General features: G+C 45.6%; 5 protein-coding genes across 5 annotated transcripts; 2 read left to right on the top strand and 3 right to left on the bottom strand.

Annotated features, from left to right (window-relative positions):
- Nucleotides 1–74: 74 nt before the first annotated feature.
- I302_103318 (pre-mRNA-splicing factor RSE1) lies at nucleotides 75–5,039 on the bottom strand (the record flags this gene model as incomplete). The annotated part of the gene is made up of 19 exons (XM_065869648.1): nucleotides 75–293; nucleotides 369–857; nucleotides 926–1,051; nucleotides 1,119–1,325; nucleotides 1,441–1,729; nucleotides 1,787–2,163; nucleotides 2,215–2,292; nucleotides 2,346–2,758; nucleotides 2,818–3,176; nucleotides 3,240–3,418; nucleotides 3,474–3,676; nucleotides 3,735–3,828; nucleotides 3,882–3,974; nucleotides 4,031–4,145; nucleotides 4,274–4,336; nucleotides 4,413–4,527; nucleotides 4,637–4,691; nucleotides 4,761–4,783; nucleotides 4,889–5,039. 19 exons carry the CDS (start codon nucleotides 5,037–5,039, stop codon nucleotides 75–77), a joined length of 3,648 nt encoding a protein of 1,215 aa, XP_065725720.1.
- A 608-nt stretch (nucleotides 5,040–5,647) lies between these two features.
- I302_103317 (uncharacterized protein) lies at nucleotides 5,648–6,340 on the bottom strand (the record flags this gene model as incomplete). Its single annotated transcript, XM_019188690.1, has 5 exons — nucleotides 5,648–5,683; nucleotides 5,749–5,778; nucleotides 5,858–5,924; nucleotides 6,009–6,122; nucleotides 6,192–6,340. 5 exons carry the CDS (start codon nucleotides 6,338–6,340, stop codon nucleotides 5,648–5,650), a joined length of 396 nt encoding a protein of 131 aa, XP_019048252.1.
- Nucleotides 6,341–8,335: 1,995 nt separating this feature from the next.
- I302_103316 (uncharacterized protein) lies at nucleotides 8,336–10,782 on the bottom strand (the record flags this gene model as incomplete). Its single annotated transcript, XM_019188689.1, has 8 exons — nucleotides 8,336–8,412; nucleotides 8,484–8,532; nucleotides 8,599–8,720; nucleotides 8,779–8,945; nucleotides 9,028–9,365; nucleotides 9,428–9,592; nucleotides 9,675–10,360; nucleotides 10,443–10,782. The coding sequence occupies 8 exons, from the start codon at nucleotides 10,780–10,782 to the stop codon at nucleotides 8,336–8,338; spliced, it is 1,944 nt and encodes a 647-aa protein (XP_019048251.1).
- A 576-nt stretch (nucleotides 10,783–11,358) lies between these two features.
- I302_103315 (uncharacterized protein) lies at nucleotides 11,359–13,917 on the top strand (the record flags this gene model as incomplete). Its single annotated transcript, XM_019188688.1, has 11 exons — nucleotides 11,359–11,473; nucleotides 11,538–11,756; nucleotides 11,920–12,038; nucleotides 12,120–12,243; nucleotides 12,347–12,406; nucleotides 12,474–12,842; nucleotides 12,952–13,092; nucleotides 13,170–13,338; nucleotides 13,406–13,480; nucleotides 13,554–13,628; nucleotides 13,716–13,917. The coding sequence occupies 11 exons, from the start codon at nucleotides 11,359–11,361 to the stop codon at nucleotides 13,915–13,917; spliced, it is 1,668 nt and encodes a 555-aa protein (XP_019048250.1).
- A 506-nt stretch (nucleotides 13,918–14,423) lies between these two features.
- On the top strand, nucleotides 14,424–17,185 carry I302_103314 (uncharacterized protein; the record flags this gene model as incomplete). Its single annotated transcript, XM_019188687.1, has 6 exons — nucleotides 14,424–15,045; nucleotides 15,191–15,307; nucleotides 15,432–15,534; nucleotides 15,620–15,850; nucleotides 15,962–16,151; nucleotides 16,214–17,185. 6 exons carry the CDS (start codon nucleotides 14,424–14,426, stop codon nucleotides 17,183–17,185), a joined length of 2,235 nt encoding a protein of 744 aa, XP_019048249.1.
- Between the last annotated feature and the right edge of the window lie 223 nt (nucleotides 17,186–17,408).

The raw sequence follows: 17,408 nt of genomic DNA, 5'->3' as shown, positions 1-17,408 counted from the left end.
AGCAGGACCAGTAATGCATACTATATGTATATGAATTCTATCCTACTCATTACAATACACCTTATAACCTAACACTAGAAAGCACTACTCGTTCTCATCTGTTCCAACTTCTTCAACACATCTCCTACACTCCTCTCATCGAGATCAGCAGCGATAGCCTGCTGTTTACTATAAGGTAACAGATTGAAATTTTCACATAGATCTCCATCGATCACTCCCTTGACTGGGACGTAATAGCCCCTGTAGGCCAGGTGATCACGTCCTACCAATGAGACATTTTGGGACCTCATGTGCTATTACCAATCATTACATTATCAGCCTTTGATCGTCCCATCTTGACAAAGTAAGGAAGGCGAAAGTAGACTTACCATCTCCAAAGTACTCATAAACTCCACATCATCCATACTGACGAATGGGATCAATGCGCCCACTGATCCAGATACGGTGGTATACACCAGAACGTCCCTCCCACCAGCTACTAAAGGTATCTTGGTAATGGAGGTAACAATACTACCAACGTTATAGTGAGCGAGCAACTCCGTCTTGTGCGCTGCACCCATCAAAAACGACTTCTCATGTAAGATTGTCGCTCCGGTTGGATCATCATCCACAGTCTCCGATGTCCTTGAATCTAGTCGATTTAAGAAGATGTTTCCGAATTTATCACCACACACTATCGTTTCGTAATCCACCTCTGTCACGCAGGTCAACCACCTAGGTTGGGTATCATCGGCAAACACCAATAACTGTCGAGTAGGCACAGATCGATATACACAGTAGAATGTCGATTCTTGCATGTCTCCTACTATTATTCGCGCACCTTGCACGTTGATGGTCGCTACGCCAGTGGGGAAAGACTAAATGCCATGGAATCAAAGATCAGCTTTGAGAGTCGACATGTACGCATGATCGTGAGCTGACTCACGTTGTTCTCGCATTTTCGCAATAATGCCTTTTTACCCATCTCATACAGCCTCAACGATTTGCCTACACCAGCAAGTAAGAAACCTTGGAAAGCAGCGAGACATAGCGGTACATCGTCGGTTTTGGTCTGCGAGATGGAAACACCTTCAGCGCACACTCTCGAACAGCTCAAAAGGATTGAGTGCTATACTCACCTTGTGCATGAACTCCAATACTCTCCCCTGTTCCTTGATAGCATACACCCTCAACCAACCTTCTTGACAGCTTTTAGGTGCAAGGGTCGTCTTGACACCGGTTCCAACAACAAGGAATGGTTCTCCTCCACCTCGTTCGAAGTACGCTATGGTCATTGAGAAAGCAGCCTCATCTTCGTCCAAATCAAACGTTGCTATAGATTCGTTCTACAATCGATAGTCCTAATCAGCAAGCATCTTCCAAGAGAGCCTCACTTCAAAGAAAAAGGGTACATTTCTCCGATCGCGTCAACATCTGTTGATAAGGATGCACATCACTCACAGTCAAAGGATCCAACACCCTCAATAACGACGCCCAATGACCAGCTGCAGCTCGAGGCCTACCAAACTCATTGGGCGGCAAGGATAACAACGAAGTATCAACCCGACTGCCATTCGCTTCCTTCTCTCTGACGATCCTATCAATAGCCGTTGGAGAGTAGGTCCGGTGGTCCGATTCTATCATGTAGAATACAGTGTTGTATGGGTGACTGACGAATTTTCGTGGAGTGTAGGATAAGGGTAGTACGTCTTGTTTGAGCTTTTCACCTAGTTTGGGTATCGTGAATATCCTATTAGAAGCCAGATCATTAGCCGGGTTCCCTTAGTTTACCGTCTGAATGACCTACCTCAAGGTATTGCCGGAAATACCAATCAACCCATCAGGACACATAGCGGCCGACAGATTCCAGGCGTACTCGAGTGTATCGTAGATCAATGGCTGAGTCTGTAGCATATCTTGATATGTGTATAACAACCACGTTCGACTTGAGAAGGCCATGACTGAGGGTTGACCATGTATAGTTGATCTGACCAATTTAGGTGGTTTCGCACCCAAGAATCGTAATCGAGTATCCGACAATGATCCGTCTACAGGATCTACCACTGTCCTTAGAAGCACACCGTTGGCTAAACCTATGTTCAGGAACATTGTCGCTCGGTTCTTGTCGATGGAAGTGTCGAAGATCTCGGCGAGACAGATGGAAGATGGTGGGGCTGTCAGAGCCTAAACAGATTGTCAGCTGTATTCTGACTGATCTTAACACAATTAGCTCACTTGTAAAGATAAGGTGGTAAGGGTACTATCTGGCTCGAGAGATATGACTGAAACGGTCTGGTTGTCACATCCAACAGCCTATAATCTTTACATCAGCAAACAGTCATAACGCAAGTGTGAGATGTACTCACCAAGAAAGGCGTTCGCCTCCTTCCTTCTGGTACCTCAGCAATACTCAAGCAAGTGGCATTGCCAGGCAACGACTTCTTATCTTGGTATTCACTCAATGAACCCTCAGGGTCAAGCTCGAAGTAGACCAGTTCAGCTGTGCTCAACGCAATGACCACCTGTCGCTTGTTGGTAGTAGCAGCGACGATGGTCTGACCAGGCGGGGCGGGCCATTCATCCACTCTATCGGCTCCTCTGATATGTCTTAGACCATATGGGTGCACCTGCAATAAGCCTGCTTCACCGAGCTGCTGTACTGCTAGTGTAGGTCCGGAAGAGAGGAACCCAGTATCGTTGACTTCTTCGATAGTTGCACCGATAGAGAGGACAAGAGTACCGTTAGGGAATGAAAGGACAATATACGAGTCGTGTTCATCTGAATGGGATCGGTTGCGTCAGCGAGCTTCGAGTAGGAGGAAACTCTGTGTAGCTCACCTTCTTCAGTCAACTTCAATGTCCAGACATTGGTGGGCACACCCGGCAGAGGTGAGCTGACCAACACGGAAACGTCCAAGCCGTGTTTGAGAGTCCTGAAGGTACTCCTAGGCCCTCTTCCACAGGCAGCATAGATCTGAGGGGTATCGGAACCTGGTCCCAGGAGGTTGACGACTGACGCATCGGTAATAGGATCGAGTGACGAGAGAGTATCGACTTGAAGGAGGTTCTGGAGGGGTCTAGGGTTGAAGAAGGCATAGGGTAATGGTCCTTCGATATTTCCGTTATCTGGGTAATCTGTTGATGACCATTCCTGCTCTCCATCATCATCACCCAAAGCTTGGAACTGGTATAGATTCCTGATTAACATGTCAGTACGTAGCTGATGGTCGAATGAAGACATTCCAAGTGAAGCTACTCACTGATCACTGAACTCGCTCGCTACGAACAGGTAACCACTTTTCAAGATACACAGACTGTTCGCCACTGGAACTGTATCGAAGTACTTGATCTTCAATGCTCTGACATCTTCTCCTTCATGTTCTATCCACACTTTGTACAGATCTCCATCTTCAGATTGCAGCAGGAAGAAGAATGCACCCTGAGAATGGGATATCAGCTATGTTGTCTACATATGAGTGACCATAACAGCTTACCTTGATCTTGTGCATCACCGCTGCGACGATGATCAACCCTCTACTCTTCTCTCCCCGCTGAGCTAATGGGTTCCTACGTCTGGGTATAGGTATTCTGTGCGCTTCTACGTCCATATGTTTCCATATTATGTGATCTTCCGTACAGACCAATACACCAGAAGGCCCATCGAACCTATCAGAACTTGCATTCTGTCCACCGGGTACTAGATACAGTGTTAGCTTTGACCTGTAATATTTTCGTTGTCTCTAATGACGGCTCACCTTGAACAAGCAAATTTGCCCTTCTATCCGTTGGTTCACTCCATTTCCTCACTACGTGATTCAGACCCAGATCGAGTTCGTAGAATGTCAAGTACTAGCATCTTCAGATTAGCAGGCGATTGATAGAAGCAGTTTAAGGTCACCCACCTTTTGTACATTCTCGTATGCCTCTCCAGTTGGATCTTCATCGCTCTCCGAATAATCCATCTCCAACGCAGCGTAAAGTGGGTTATCATAACCCTACGAATGTCCTGTCAGCTTGAGACGGGAATCTGATCGGGTAAGAGATAGCTCACCTGATCCACGCCGACGATGTGAGTTACTAAGTTATGATTTCGGTGAGCTTCTAAAGGTGATGAGGGGAATAGTTTGCCTTCTGAATTTCGGTTCAATACGTATACTAATTTCGATCTGCGAGGTGACTATTAGCAAAGTCGATGAGGGAAGAGAGGTCAGGGATTAAACGTACTTCTCGATTCTGTGCAAAAGCGGATGTCAGTGAAACGTTCTTCTCAATTTCAGATAAATTATTTACTCACGCTCCTACCAGACAACTTCTTCCTTTTGGGTCTACAGCCAGATATTGTCCAGGTACAACTCGTCTACCCATCAAAGCAAATCAGCTTTAATGATCTGTAGCGCCTCTACAGTTGATATTCAGCGAGACTCCTGACTCACCGACTCCCTGACTTCCCATATACTTCCTGATACAGACTCTCAAAGTGCGGTGTTGGGGCGACTACGAATTCGATTATTGATAATCTACCGGAATCCGAAGACGCCAGGATGTAGTCTGTTGTAGGGTAGTAAGGTCAGTCATCAGTCTCCCATCTCTTCGTGCCACGCCATCATCTGGTTTCGTGAACCGAAGAGAAAGGGGGAAAAGACGAGCATAAACACACCTTTCGTCATCCCCGCTAACCTGAATCCCACTACATTCCTGACAGTTCCAAAAGCCTATTAAGGACCATACGTATTCGTCAGCTGAGACACTCTCATCGAAAGACAGCTGAGTCGATGACCTACCTCTGTCGAACATATCGTATCCACTGACAAACAGACATAGAAAGATTAGCTCATCAAACTTCTTTCTCCTCTCCCACAACACGATTACGCGGTCCATATTGTAGAAAGATGAGCAAAGTCTGACTTACGCTGTCCAGTAGAAGTATTCAACTTCAAAATCTCCAACTTTGTCCCACCTCTAACAGCCAGTATCTCCTGTCCCTTCGTACCGGAGAAAGAACCAACAACGGCTGAGGTGATATTCGATGGAGCCTGAAGCGTCAAGTTGAGCAAGTGCATCTTGACTTGACTGTATCTCTTATCGTGGTTGCTGTTGATGGAGAGATGGAGATTGGACAGTCAATTGATGCTTTTCGATGGAGATTGAGAGAGTCAATCAGTCAAGAGATAACCTGGTTGTTCACTGGTATTTACAAAGTAACGAGAGAGAGAGAGCATCGAAAGAAAGCAGGATGATGGGAGGGGTGGAGGAATGATAATATTAACAGGACGTGGCATTTTGTAGTCGTTCTACCGTCTTACCCAATTCAACATCACACCCTCGCGTAAAGCAGATAGATACATATAAAGTATGGGCACATGCATGAAACGCTACGAGATATGAACCAGAATCCAATTGTACATATGCTGTAAATTAACACTGATGATATGTTTGTTGTATAAGATGATATTGACTGATACTGACTGATTGGTACTGACTAAGTTATGTGTGGTCTCTTCTATGTGGTACAAAATGATTTATCACTGATGGTCATTGACACGACTCCATGCGATGCTATGCAATGCTATGCGATGTGATGCGATGTGATGCGATTCGATTCTGTAGGATATTATTCTTTGGATTATACTCGAACTGTGGGAGTGATGGCTTTTCGGCAGGGGCATATTTAGAATCGTGATAATTCGCCTAAGGCGATAAGGACCTATCACACCATTGCGATCAGTCGACATCCCTGATTGGACCCAAGCAGATTTAGGTATAACTCACGATCTGCGCTTCCGGACGACCCATATCGCACTATCGATGTCAAATCAATTCGCCAGATCAGCGTTCAATCTACAGGATGGTGTTCGCTATTTCAGTGAGAGCCACTCACAGGTCCTCCACGCAGCTCCCTCCATCTAGCAGAGTACCAGACCAATACCTGACGTTCTCTCGGCGTTCTACGATCACGTACAATACAAGATATCAGCTCGGTATACTTACCTACCCACCCAAATTAGAAAGCCTTGAATTTTTGCACTCACAAAGGTCTACCGCTAAACGAACGCTGCTTCATCAACCCCATGAAATACTGAACTTCCGCTAACCACGTCCTCAGCCCCATCGGACCCTTAACGATTGCCAGGGGTTCTAACAGCCTATCAAAGATTAAAATTAAGTCTTAGCCATCAACATCCCGTGACCTAACCTAGTTATAGGCTACACACCTATTCAAAATATCCAGATACGCCTCCGCATTCACCGGCATCCTCTTCTGTCTCTCCAAATTCATCTGCACGTTGGCAAGGTTCATACTGGCCATTTTCATCTGCGGGGAGGAATAGTGGCCCATGGGTCTTGACGAAGAGAACATCATTTTGGGGATTGATTTGCCGAGTTTGCTTTAGAGAGTGAAAATGTGGTCAAGCTGATGACCCAAGTTCCTTGTACCAACTCGTTTGAACACAACCTTGTCTCCAGATACTACTAGATTCGAATGGTCGGAGAATCAACCGTGTCCTTCCTGGCTATCCCTATCTCAATGACAGTCGAGATGACACAACGACAGAAGGCGAGGTCAAAGTCGTGGTGTGATGATGGTCTTCCAAGGTGCTATGCCCAAGCACGAGCCAGTGATCACCAAAAAGACCGAACAAGTCTAATTCCAAGAATTCGTTCGAACCAGACCCTCTTTGATTTGACGAGATGATTTGAGGAGCTGGACTTTGAGCCAGAGTACGAAAAGTACCAGGTTGACCTTCTAGTAATACTCTTAGAATCGCAGCGGAAGAATCGATATCTGTTCTACCCTCGTGGTCCTCCTGTAGAAAAAAATCGAAGACTTCGTTGAATGAAAGGATCCAGTACACCAAACCTGACCGAGGGTTGACGTTACTGCCGAGCTTGTTGAAAGGTGATTATCCCGAAGCCGAAGATATGTCGTATCGTGGATGGGTTTTGATGTTTTGTTGCACAAAGGATAATTGACTTTTGTGTAAGCTATATATCTTGTTGAGGACCAAACCGTTGAAAGCTGATCGAGGCGAATCCGAAAGTTAATGAGATGATCGAAATCGAAGTCGAAATGAAATGGAATGGAATGGACGCAAGTTGAAGATGACGGATAAAGATAAGATAAACCCAATGTAAAGAGGTCCGAGCGTTCAACTAGACAAACAAAAAAGGTAAGAAATTCGAGACGGTTGATACTGTAAGGTATAATATTGGTTTGATCTTCAAAAGGAGATGTCAACTCGTCTTTGATGGTGATGGTTGATCTTTTATCATCCGGTGGCTTGATCAGAGTATAAAGCATTATCTACTGGTAGAAAGGAGAAGAAAAGAGTCGCCGATCGTTTGTAGTTCATGGAGTGATGATATTGAATCATCAACTACATACATCACTTGATGTTGAACCCGATTTACCATACCATCGTATAAAGGAAGGTTGATCCACACCAATAAAGTTCTTTTCATTCGTTGACTCCTTAGACGGGGGTATGGTATTATATACTGCAAGTTAACCCCTTACGAGGAAATCCGCTTACGATCACTTGATTCCATTCGTTTATGCACTTTACTTCACTTCATTTTCAAACAGTACAAAGGAACGGACATTACACCTTTCAACGAGTTCCAACGTTTCAAACAATCCCTTTGGACTTGTTACACACCCCAACTCCGGATCAACGGCAGTACAAAGGGATGTCTGCAATGATAGATTCCAGAATAAAGGAATAGCTGTATACTGTATACTCCACCCGTCTACTCCGATCGATTATGAACTTCTGTCGTCATTGGAAAATACTCAACCGACATGAATACAAAGGATAGTGTAACGAGACAAGACGAGGCGATGCCGATCCCCCTTAATGTTCATCGCACTTACTCCATGTTGACCCTCTTTCCCCCTTTTCCTCAACAAATGATCGTCTCATCAAATGACATGTTATGATTAATGATCGTCCGAGTGGAACAATTAGTGATCTACACCTTGTTTGTTGTTGTGTTCAGTCAGTCTCCACATATCAACGGATCATCTCGCCACTGCCACAACATCCTTTCAACAAAGCAGAGCAATGTTAACCGAGATTAATCAATCAACCACACATACATACACATCCTTTCTACCAGCATGTATGTGCGCTGTATGCTCCACACGAAAGGTAGCAACAATGTGATCGAACTGAACATGATACGAGATAACATGCGGTGCATACTGCTAACAAGTATTGAATGGGATGGAATGTTGAAAATGCTGAATATACCAAAGGAAGAATTATATGTGGAATATGACAGGGAGCGAAGACCGGCATGAATGTCATGGGAGCAAATGGGTTTATGTGATAGCTATGGTAAAAAACAACAGATATTAGTAATTGGTACGCGCACTACATCTCTCGGGGTTTTGTGACTCACTGTACTTGGGACCACCACCTCCTTCGGGTACTACACAAGGAATCGATATATTAGCTGAGAGTTGTCTTCAAGTCCGCCATAAATATTGGCGGATAACTTACCGGTCCACTTGATATCCTGAGTAGGAGTCTTGATTGAGCAAGTCTTACACTAAATGACAAATCCCCATATTAGCAAACTAAAGCCCCTGTTTATATAATACGGTAGATGACCCACGTGAATACAATTCTGCGAGTTGATCACAAACTTCTTACCCTCCGCATCGACCTCAGCACCTTCAGCGTCGGCGTATTCATACACAGCCGCAGGACAAACTCGACCAAGCAATCCAGCGTAATCTAGCCAAAGTCGTATTAGTTTGAACGTCTGGATTTAGCGGCGATGACAGAAACTTACCAGAGACGTTCGCCTGGGTATGTCTTGCCCTCGCACCTTGCTCTTCTGGTAATCTCAAGTGAACAGGTTGGTTCTCAGCGTGGTTGGTACCGGTTAACGAAACCGATGTGAGGATATCGAACGAGAGCTTTCCATCTGGTTGAGGGTACTCGATGGGTTTTACTTGACTGAACCACGAATCATCGAGTGAGTATACAATTCGGGTGGTACAGTTAGAGGGAGCCAACGTCAAGGAAATGAATAACCCACCTAGCCTTCTTGGTAGTCTCATAATCCTCCCAATTATTCCTAAATGTCCAAGGGACTCTACCCTTAAGTATCAAACTGTCAAAACCAGAGTACGCCATACCCCCCCAAAGTCCCAGGGGATTATGGAAAGAAGGTCTCAAATTCCTAACTTCCTTCAATTCCTTGTATACCCACGAATTCTCCATCGCCGTGGCATATCCCGACATATCAATGGGTTCAATATTCTCAGCCTCGCTTTCGGATTCAGATTCAGGTGATGGAGAGGTGGAGGTGATTGATTGGAATGCTGTTTCAGCAGCGAGCATTCCTGATTTCATGGCGTTGTGGGTACCTTTGATCTGTACAGTCACTTCGGATCAGCATAACCGCTGACAGCCTGGACCTCCAGTAGTGTACTCACCTTAGGAACGTTCAGGAAACCTGCCGAACATCCAATCAAAGCACCGCCCGGGAAATTCAGTTTCGGTATAGACTGATATCCACCCTCGTTCAGTGCTCTAGCACCGTAGGCGATACATTGACCGTCTTTGAGGATATTGGCGAAGAAAGGGTGGTGTTTCATCCTCTATTCAGTCCAAAGAATAAATCAGCTATTACCCTCTCAACTTTGGAAACACTGGGTGAAATACCTGGAACACATTGCTTACCTGGAATTCCTTATAAGGACTCAAATAGGGGTTCTCATAATCCAATCCAACTACCAGACCCAACGATACCATATTATCTTCCATGTGATATAACCAACTCCCACCATAAGTCTTGTAATCCAAAGGCCATCCCAAAGTATGCACGACCTTCCCAGGTTCATAAACTTCATCTCGAACTTTCCAAACCTCCTTGATACCCAATCCATAAGTCTGCGGATCTTTCCCTTTCCTAAGATCAAACTTCTTCTGAATTTCTTTACTCAACGATCCATGCGCTCCTTCAGCGATGAGAGTGACTTTCGAATGGAATTCCATACCGGGTTCATAAGAATCTTTAGGTTGTCCATCCTTGTCTAATCCCACATCACCAGTCACTACACCCTTAACCCCCTTTCCATCTTCTGTATACAGGACTTTGGCACCTGCAAATCCGGGGTACACTTCTACGCCCAATGCCTCGGCTTGTTCACCTAGCCACGCGGTGAATCGAGAGAGGGAAACGATGAAGTTTCCTTTATTGTTCATCTGGGGAGGGTGGGGCATGGGGAACGATGATTTCTCAGTGAGGAATCGCATACTGTCGCTTAAGGCTGGTTGGTTTAGTGGTGCTCCGAGTTCCTTCCAGTCGGGTATGAGCTCGTCCAAAGCTCGCGTTTCTATCACTGCTCCTGATAATATGTGTGCACCTACACGACAGATACGCCATCATGATATTAGTGAATCTGCTAAACTCCAAGAGATAATTTAGAAGGCCTCAAGTGGACTCACCAACTTCGCCACCTTTTTCCAAAACTACTACACGTAGCTCATCCCCTCCTCTCTCCTGTTCGAGCTGCTTCAGCCTGATCGCCGCTGATAGACCGGCAGGTCCACCTCCGACGATACACACGTCAACTTCATCTGTCGCTCGCTCTACACTGTCTGGATCGAAGTTAGCTTCTGTAGCGTACTTGCGTCTGGTCGATATAGATCTAGATTGGCTGATGGTTCCCGCACGGAAAGAGGTAGAAGCTGTTGGTGAGGAGAGGGAAAGACGCGGTCGGGTGATGGCGAATACTGCCGATCTGGAGTTTAGGAGACGAGGCAAGGTGGATTTGGGTAATGACATTATGCTTGATATATTGCTGGTGAGAATGATGGAGAGAGAGAAGTATAGAAGATGATTCAGAGTATATGACTATGAGTGTCGATCTCGCTGCCTGTCGAGATGGCGACGCTGAGCTGTGGATGTGACTATGATTGAGAGTGTGAGTGTGAATTGTAAGATGATTTCTGAATTGATAACTCAAAAAGTCGATCTCATTACTTTATATAACAGAGTCGATCTGATTGGCTCATACCCGCGCGTATGCATAGTTATTGACCACTTACCACCGGCAAGTACCGAATTGGTTAACCGAATCATTCATCCACCTGATTTCGGGATCAAAATTTAAAGCAACAAGCAGCAAGCGACGGTTATTAACGTGACGGTCATTCTACTTGTTTACTCCGCTCATTTAGTAGGCCAACCTAGATTGACGCGTGGCATGAATTATCTTTAGTGGAGGTTGATTTCATCCCATCTCGTCGTTCTCCACGTCTAATCAACGAGTGGGAGACGACAACAAAGAGGTTTTGGACGATCAAGACGCCCTTCAGATAGATACCAGCACATCGCAGAGTAGTAGCTATCTTCCTCAAAATGCCATCGCTGGCTCTCTTCTCGCTTGTATTCCTGCTCGCATACTCTGCTCCATCTTTAGCAGCAGAGAACAAACCAGTAACACCATCTTCCATCCGAGGACTCAATCCAGCTTGTATGTACCTTTCTTTACCCATACCCATCTGGGCGACCAGCTGACGGTATGAGAACACATACAGTGTATGACAAATACGAACCCAACCCAGCAGGAACCTTCCAATGTCTAGATGGATCCAAGATAATCAAATACTCAGCGATCAACGATGATTATTGCGATTGTCCCGACGGATCGGATGAACCTGGTACTTCGGCTTGTCACAATGGTGTGTTCTGGTGTAAGAACCAGGGACATATACCTGGGCAGGTGTTGAGTAGTAGAGTGAATGATGGGATATGTGGTATGTCGAGGGTCCTCTTCAGAAGCTTATCGGGGCTCGGTCAAGGCACAGATACTTGATTTGTCTCAATCAAGTTCTGCCGCTAAAAACTGTTCTTGGACTCACCTCGAGAGATGACTCGTGGACATTAGAGCTAATTACCTTGATTCGTACCCCGCTTTAGACCCAGAATGCTGCGACGGCTCAGACGAATGGGCGACAGGCGCATGTCCCGATAAATGTGCAGAGATAGGTAAGAAGTTTAGGGAAGAGGAAGAGGCGATACGCAAAACCAGGAAAACTGTGGGTATATATCTCAATCTCTTCGTAATGGTATTTGCTTACCAATAGTTCCCTTCCTTGCTTGGCTGGGTCGAATTTTAGGGCTCTAAAGTCAGAGGAACCTATATAAAATGGGCTCAAGGGGAGAAGACCCGTCTCGAATCGGAATTGGAGAGTAAGAAGAAGGAAGTGAAAGATAAAGAACAGGAGGTAGAGAAAGCTCGAGGTGAGTGGACATGTCTCCATCCCCATATGCGAGATGTACTCTTGAAGGGTAAATATGATCAGCCCCTTGCTGATGATGTGTTGGTGTTGTGGTATGGTTATAGTCGCACTTGAGAAAACAGAGTCAAAGAGCAAGGAGGACCTAGAGAAGAAGAAATTATCTCGTAAGTGGCATGATCTTCAGCTAGAAAAATAGTATTGAATTCATAAATGACACCCCCGTCTGTTTAGCACTATATCAATCCCTCTTAACCCACCGACTAACCCTCACCAGACTCCGAAGTAAATCCCAAAGACTACAAAGCGAATTAGACACTTTACACTCGCTATTAGATGAGCTATCGAAAGGATATAATCCGAATTACCAAGATATGGCTGTTAAAGCTGCTGTGGTGGGGTACGAGGAATTGACGGGTAAAGCCGCTGCGTCTCCCTCGGAGGAGGAGAAACCACAAGTCGACCAACCCCCACAAGAACAGGAGGAAGAGATCAAAGATTGGGAGTTGGATGAGCTGGAGAGAAAGGATTTGGAAGGGCTTTTGTGGCAGGCTGGGCCGGAGGATGAGGGGGATGATGACGATGAAGAAGAGGGTGGTTTATGTGAGTTGCATCACAACTTAAACCCATGGTCATGTGATCGTGACATCATAGAATTCAGCTACACAGAGGATCACGATGAAAGTATAGCTGATTGATCATTGAACTGCAGTGTGGAAGATCGACGAGTATATCCCTGATTCGCTGTACGACTCATGGGAGGGTGTCAGAGATACCGCGATAGAATGGATGATCAGATTAGGTTTGATAGGCAAGAAGAAGGCTTCGAAGACCAGTATCGCTGAAGGCCCCCGTGAGTTAGAATGCTTCTCCCTCATTAATCATGATTATCGGATGAGAAATACTGATCATAGTCGTTTTCGCTGCCAGACGTAGCTGCAGCACGAGAGAAACATCGAAACTTATCGAACGAACTGAATAAGCTTAATAATGCGATAACCAACACGGAAAATACACTTGAAAAGATGGACAAGGAGTATGGACCCCAGGCTGAATGGAAGAAATTGGATGGAGTTTGCGTCGACAAGGTGTCCGGAGAGTGCGTGATAGGTCTGGCAATGAACCCTTGTAAATTGAGCTAATGATGCTCTTCATTGTGGGGATAGCTACACATACGAACTTTGTTTCTTCGGTAAAGCTACTCAGAAGAGTAACAAAGATGGAGCTACGAATCATATGGGGTGAGTTGGTCGTGTTATGGCTCTTCTGTAATATAGGGATCATCCGAGCTGAGAATTCTATTCTACCGAATAGGACTTTCTCCGGATGGAATACCGCTGCTGAACAAGGCTCTTTCGACTACTATACCAAACAACTATACAAGAATGGGTGAGTCCCCCTCTTTTCGTATCTTGACCCCCCATCCACTCGTCCTATAGCTGTATATATTCAACACGCTGATATGATTTCATCTAGCGCGCGATGTTGGAATGGGCCCCTCCGATCGGTTGCCGTTGACTTATCGTGCGGCACACAGAACGCATTGTTGTCAATCTCCGAACCTGAGAAGTGTGAATACAGATACAAAGTAACTACTCCTGCTTTGTGTTGGCCTGATGAGACGGAGGGTGGTGAGGTCAAGAGTGAGGACGAGGAAAAGATCAAGGAGGAGTTATAAACGCAAATTTGGCACAAAGAAACGAGTGATTGGAGAGGATATTGCACTTGATAGAGTATTGTCACAGATAGAATGCACCATCTGTTGCTTGCCCACTTCGTACTCGGTCCGCAATGCATGTCAGGATCTGTGTATCATTGCATCACAGGAAACACAGTCAGTGATGTCGAGAGACGAGGTGGAGATCAAGTCACATGATGTGATTCGTGTCTTCCGGCGGGATCATTTTCACATCAGCAGCTTAAATTGGGTTGTATCAATTTTTTGGGACTAATCCTGCGCGTCCGTAAAGGAAACATCAACCAATTTCACCTTACATGTACAGTAGAGTGTAGTGAGATACGTATCACCCCACATCCGTTCCCAGACCACATCGAGATACCCTCCTACGACCCTCGAAGGGACCAAGCAACCCAGCAATCAAAAGGAATTCTCTTTTCCCGGCTTTGGAGGAAGAGAGAGTCAAATCCCAACTCAAATTTGACCCCCGGACCTCAACTCCAACGATGACAGCGATCCTCTCCACCCCATCTTCACTAGACAATAACACCCTTCTCAAATCCATGCTCGATAATCCCATAGAATTCTCTAAAGGTATACATCGACAGAATGTTAGCCTGCTTCAGAATAAGATGAAGATAGTTCAACCTGGTCCACCCAGTCCGCCTAGGGGATCAAAACAGCTGGTTAATGGGTTTAACAAAGTGGTAAAATCGCAGGAAAAGGAGGAAGGCGAAGAGGATGAGGAAGATAATTTGGAAAGTAGGGATGTCAGTGATCATGAGGAGGAAACACGCTTAGTCAATGGTATGACCAAATTATCGAATGGTACCACTACACAGAAACAACTACCCACCCCCAATCCCACTCAACCACCTTCATCTTCCTCAACCTCCATCTCACCCAAAGCACAATCCTTCCCCTCAACGTACCGACCGCCCATAAACCCCGATGATCTGTATAAATCGCACATCGAACTCTCATGGCCCGCACCTATCTCCACTGTTAAACGACCAGCGGCGGGATTGAATAACCCCTCGATGGCTTGTTATGCGAATGCGACGTTGCAGGTGTTGTTGCATACGCCGCCGGTATTAAGGATAGCCATGGAGCATGAGGAGGGGAAATGTGAGTTCACTTTGAGTTTATGACATTTTCCCGTTCTGCAGCATCCACATGCTTATCCTAGATACCGACATTCAGGTAGAATATGGATCATCTCGTATCGGCTAAGGATATAGGGAATCAAGCTAATTCATCTTCATCTTTGCAGGCCTTCGAGCAGCTGCCCATCGTTTCTGCATGTTATGTCAACTTAGGAACATGGCTGAGGGGTCGCATTGGAGTGGGAGAAGAGCTTATGCTCCACAGATACATTCTCAGTTGAGAGGTGAGCATCGTTACTTACTTTAGACCGTCTATTCTTCCTTTTTCCCTCCATTCACTCTCGTCGATATCAGTCTCTTCCTGCATCCTTGTTATCCGAGAGACTGACCTTGTTATCTCTACGCCAGAAATCAAGAAAGGCTTCAGCAAGAGCAAGCAGGAAGATACCCATGAATTCTTTAGGTTCGTTACCGATGCTCTGCAGCTGACTGCTCTGGCTGGTACGAAGAAGTGAGTGACACTTTGTCAATTTTTTCGAATCCCATTCTCGCCCATCTTGTCGGTCATTACTGATATCTCTATCGTACCTATCTAGGGATCTCCCCGAAAAGATCAAACACTCAACATGGGTCTACAAAGTCTGGGGAGGCAGAGTACGCTCCCGAGTGATCTGTTCAAGATGCCAGAAACCCTCGGACACATTCGATTGGTTCCTTGATTTGTCGTTGGATGTCAATAGGTCTGGTGTGAAGAGTATTAAGAATATGATGAATGGGTTTACGAGGGAGGACAAGCTGGAAGGTGATAATAAATATCATTGTGACAAGTAAGTAGAAATTCTACCTGAAAAGTCGATTGGTCATGTTGGATGTGGAGATGATCCCTAACCTCTGAATTCTGGGAAGACCTAGTGCTGACTATCTTCTTTGTCTCCTAGCTGCAAAGCCAAAGCCAATGCCACCAAATCATTCAAGATCCAAGAAGCTCCTCCCATCCTTACTCTACACCTCAAACGTTTCAGCGTAGATTATCATTCCTACAGTGGACGGGCGAGGGCAAACAAATATAATGGACAAATCAGTTATGACGAGTATCTGGATATAGCCCCTTATATGGTCGATCCAAAGGTATGTTATCGAAATGTACCCTCATGTAACTACTAGCGGATGCTGACTATCCACACGTGTAGGTTGGCGGAACGAAATACCGATTATTTGGAGTAACATGTCATCGAGGAGTGGAACTTCGTTTCGGACACTACACATCTTATGTCAGAGGACCTCAGGGACGATGGTTCCATGCGGACGATGACGATGTCTCACCGGCAACATCTCGAGAAGCCCTGGACGACAGGACGGCTTATCTCCTCAGTTACATCCGGGTCCCCGACAACGAAGCGATACCCACTTTGAATACACCTCAATTATCAACAAAGAAAGTGAATGGATCTAACTTAACCAACGGTCACGTACCTTCGCCTCTCATCACGAAGGTCGGTGAGAAGAGAGCTAGATCCGACAACGATGAGGAAGAAGAGGAAGGGCAGGTTAATACGCTGAAACCCAAGAGAAGCGATAATGGTCTCATTGGCCCAGTAAAACCAATGTCAATACGTAAAGGTACACCCCCTCGATCTCGACGTTCATCTCCTTCTGCTTCGCAGAATCAAGAAGACTTAGAAGTGGAACTACCACCTCAGTTACCAGCTTCCTCGAGGAAATTCGGTTCGTTGATGACTCCCAAATCCAACCATTCTCCTTCCAAGGGTTCCACACCCAATACTCCCAGTAGTGGAAGTAAGACAATATATCAGCCTAAAGCTGTACCGCCCGGTCAATTCTATGGAACCAAATCGCCTATCGCCCGACCACATAATCCCCGACCTGACTCTGATGAGGGCGACGAAGACGAAGATAGTCAGACGTTCAGGAATCCCAATTCCAATTTCAATTCATTTAGGAGCGGTATGGCCGATTCTCATAGGGGAAAGAAGATGAGTAAGAAGGAGAAGAAAGCTCTGAAGAGGAAGAATAGACAGTCGCATAGGCCTGCGGTGGATAATCCGTTCAAGGCTGCGCATATGGGCGGTGGCGCTGGCGCGGGGGCTTCGAATTTGAGGAAGTCCAAGTTTGCCAATATGAAGAGGAAAGCACTTCATTAGGTTGGGAGATGGTTTTATGAATATGGATATTTGTACGTTAATTTGGACACTGTAGATGTTATCTTTCAACATGATCATGAATAGACCGAGATGGATCATCTCACTCTCATAATGGGATGTACACTGCATATATACAACGAGATTCATGCGCATTGTAGCGATATTCACATTAATCAATGACTACTGTAAACACCTTTTGTCTTGATGACTCAAGAGAAAGCCA

The sequence above is a fragment of the Kwoniella bestiolae genome, chromosome 2 (genome assembly GCF_000512585.2).
Source record: "Kwoniella bestiolae CBS 10118 chromosome 2, complete sequence".
NCBI lineage: Eukaryota > Fungi > Basidiomycota > Tremellomycetes > Tremellales > Cryptococcaceae > Kwoniella > Kwoniella bestiolae.
The sequence above is the reverse complement of the archived record's forward strand: the minus strand, read 5'-3'. Positions and strand labels throughout refer to the sequence as shown.